Source organism: Cryphonectria parasitica (assembly GCF_011745365.1).
Source record: "Cryphonectria parasitica EP155 unplaced genomic scaffold M406scaffold_1, whole genome shotgun sequence".
Lineage (NCBI taxonomy): Eukaryota > Fungi > Ascomycota > Sordariomycetes > Diaporthales > Cryphonectriaceae > Cryphonectria > Cryphonectria parasitica.
The window spans coordinates 2249157-2251874 of record NW_024468909.1 but is presented as its reverse complement, the minus strand read 5'-3'; the positions used below and the strand labels follow the sequence as shown (position 1 = coordinate 2251874).

The window sequence follows — 2718 nt, the reverse complement described above, 5'->3', positions numbered from 1 at the left end:
TCTGGGCGGACTAGCCGTATGCCAACTAGATATTTGGAATGAGGAAATTTAGATCATTTCGATGATATATTTATTATTATTATACGATTTGAAGTGAATTATTTCTATATACTTGAAAAGGTGGCAATTGTGTGGGCCATTTCGCATTTTAGTGTCCGGCGGGTACGGGTGTCCGGCAAGGGGGGGTCAGACAGTATTTCAATGGTGCAGTACTCAAAACTAATTACCCCAACAAATATATTGAGCATGCACTTTCAAGAGGAGACAGAAGTAAAAGGACAACACGATACTTGCCAAAACCTTTCTCTGAGGACAGTCTCTGTTGCTTAGTAGGTAGCATTATCCTGTATTGTAAAATTCATACCTACGAAAGAAACAGAGGGAAATTTTAGGGCATACGATGCAGTGGACTACCCAGAGAGATGAATTCCGCCGCTCCTAACAATTCTTCCTATGGGAGAAAAAGAAGAGGAATAAGGGGAGGAGGAAAGAACACCAGGATACGGGACAGAAGACACCACCTAGTAGGCAACCAAGCACATGGATATCCATTACAGCAGGGAGGATTTTGAATATGTGGACTTTGCATTCTCCAAACACGTGTACCAATCCGGTCATAGCAGACGCCTAGAAGGTCAGGAGTCTCCCTAACCTTGTACGGCCTGCACGTCCAGTAAGAAACCCGAATGTAGTGTTGAGACGCTGAGAAACACAAGAGCAGCTTATTCCTTGAACATTCGAAGTGTCTAAGAACCTCATAATGCTGCGCGATGACCGAATGTCGTCTGCGCAACTGTAAGACAATTCATGCTCAAGTCAGTGATGACTTTCAAGCTGCCGAGGTTCGTGGTGACGTTGAATAAGGGGGCCCGTGCGTGATGAGGCTCCCTCGGCCAAACAGGGGTCCTCTGACAGGGATAAATCGACGAACTCACCATTCCGAGCAAAGCAACTCTTTTTCTTTTAATCATACGAGCACAACGAGTATCGAGCCAGAACCCAGAAACCAAACAGACAACATGGGTGCTGATCATCCAGCTTTCACACTCGCTGGCCTATGTGAGTCTTGCCAAAGTATCCCGTCATGCTGTCAAACTCTGGAGACTGAGACAAAGTGTTCAACAGTGGCCGTCGGTGGGACGATGGGGTACGTGAAGGGTGGCTCAAAGCCGTCCCTCATTGCTGGGGTCGGACTCGGCGCGTCGTACGGCTTGGCCGGTGAGTACATCCACGGTGTGTCAAAAGTCTTTTGATTTCTCTATCGAGGCTGACTTTATGTCTGGCAGGTTACCTTCTGCGGGAGAACAAGGACTATGGATCCGAATTGGCCCTGGGAAACAGCATTGCTCTTGTCGGTGCCGCAACAAGCAGGTGTATGAAGACCAACTGGAGAGCGCCTGTGCCTCTGGGTCTCTTTGCGACAGGCTCATTGGCGACTTATTACTTCCTGAAGAAGTACAGGGAATTTACTCACGGTGTTTAGGCCTGCGTCAGACTTTGCACCTCGAGCAGGACATCGGCGGCTGGCTGGCTGGAACTGGAATGGCATCTGCGGACGAGGCAGGCAGGCCTTGTAGATACAGCCGTGTAAAAGTATACAACGCTCCTCACTACATGACATATATAACGTACTGATCATTCTGGTCTGAACTCTGAATGCCTAATGCTGCCTGGTCTTGCTCGCATTTCTGCGGCGAGCCGAGCAAGAGGGAGGAGGGCTTCTTTGATAGGTATTTTACCCGCAAAGCGATCCTGCATGGATATCTCGAGAAAGATACAACTGCTTATAGTACATGGTTTATCTCTTCCTTAGCAAATTGATCCGAGTAGATTGGTGATATTCAACACTGCTTCCGTGGTGGAAAATGAAATCTGAAATGCCCAAAACCCTAACCCTGATCACTGGGATTTTTTCCCTCCTGCTCTAGGATCCCCTGGGATGCGCCAACCAGCAGGGGTGGTCGGTCGCATCGCGCTGGCAGCCTCAACTAAAGTTCAGGTCGGCCGACCTCACCTAGCACACGCGCCTTTCTTCGTCTTCTCCCTCCGCCCCTCGTCAAAAGAGCGCGCACAAGCTGAACCGCAGCCTGCGCGCAGAGTAACAAGCGTCGCAGATTTCACCCCTAGCTGTGGCCGTGCAGGAACGACACAATTTTCTCTGACAATTGACTGTGCCGTGGAGTGCCAAACAATCTGAGCCGGAAAGGTGAGTGGCTCTGTTGGCAGAGTCTTGGTCCAGCAGAGGGTGATTGCGGCTCACACGCAGCTTTACGGCAGGTCTCATCTTTCAAACGGCAGCCCTCCGCGGCTTGGCCCGAATCCTATCCTCGAACTTGCTTCCGATCACGACACACGTTTCGCGATAGCTTGACCTCCCCCCCCCCCCCCGGCGGAGACATCTACTTCCTTTCTCTCGCCCAGCATGGCTTCGACAGTGCACGATGGCCACACCAACGGGCTCAACGGGGGCTCCAACGGCGTCTACACGAGCAAACGCTTCTCTGACGTCCCCCCTGTCCTCGACATTCCTGTACAAGATCAAGATGATGAGGCTGTCGAGATCGATCTGACCAACTTGATGGACGATCCGTCCGACCTTTGCGACCTCTTCGAAGCTGAGCGTGCAGCTCGCACTTATTGGATGGCAGTTGCGCTGGCTTATGCAAAGCAGAAGAAGGTGGACTATGCGATCGAGACGCTGATTCGCGGGAACGCCCA

The 2718-nt window shown here is 50.9% G+C and overlaps 1 protein-coding gene across 1 annotated transcript; it reads left to right on the top strand.

Annotated features, from left to right (window-relative positions):
• Positions 1–1019: 1019 nt before the first annotated feature.
• On the top strand, positions 1020–1483 carry M406DRAFT_66492 (uncharacterized protein; the record flags this gene model as incomplete). The annotated part of the gene is made up of 3 exons (XM_040925002.1): positions 1020–1059; positions 1126–1233; positions 1287–1483. The coding sequence occupies 3 exons, from the start codon at positions 1020–1022 to the stop codon at positions 1481–1483; spliced, it is 345 nt and encodes a 114-aa protein (XP_040781005.1).
• Between the last annotated feature and the right edge of the window lie 1235 nt (positions 1484–2718).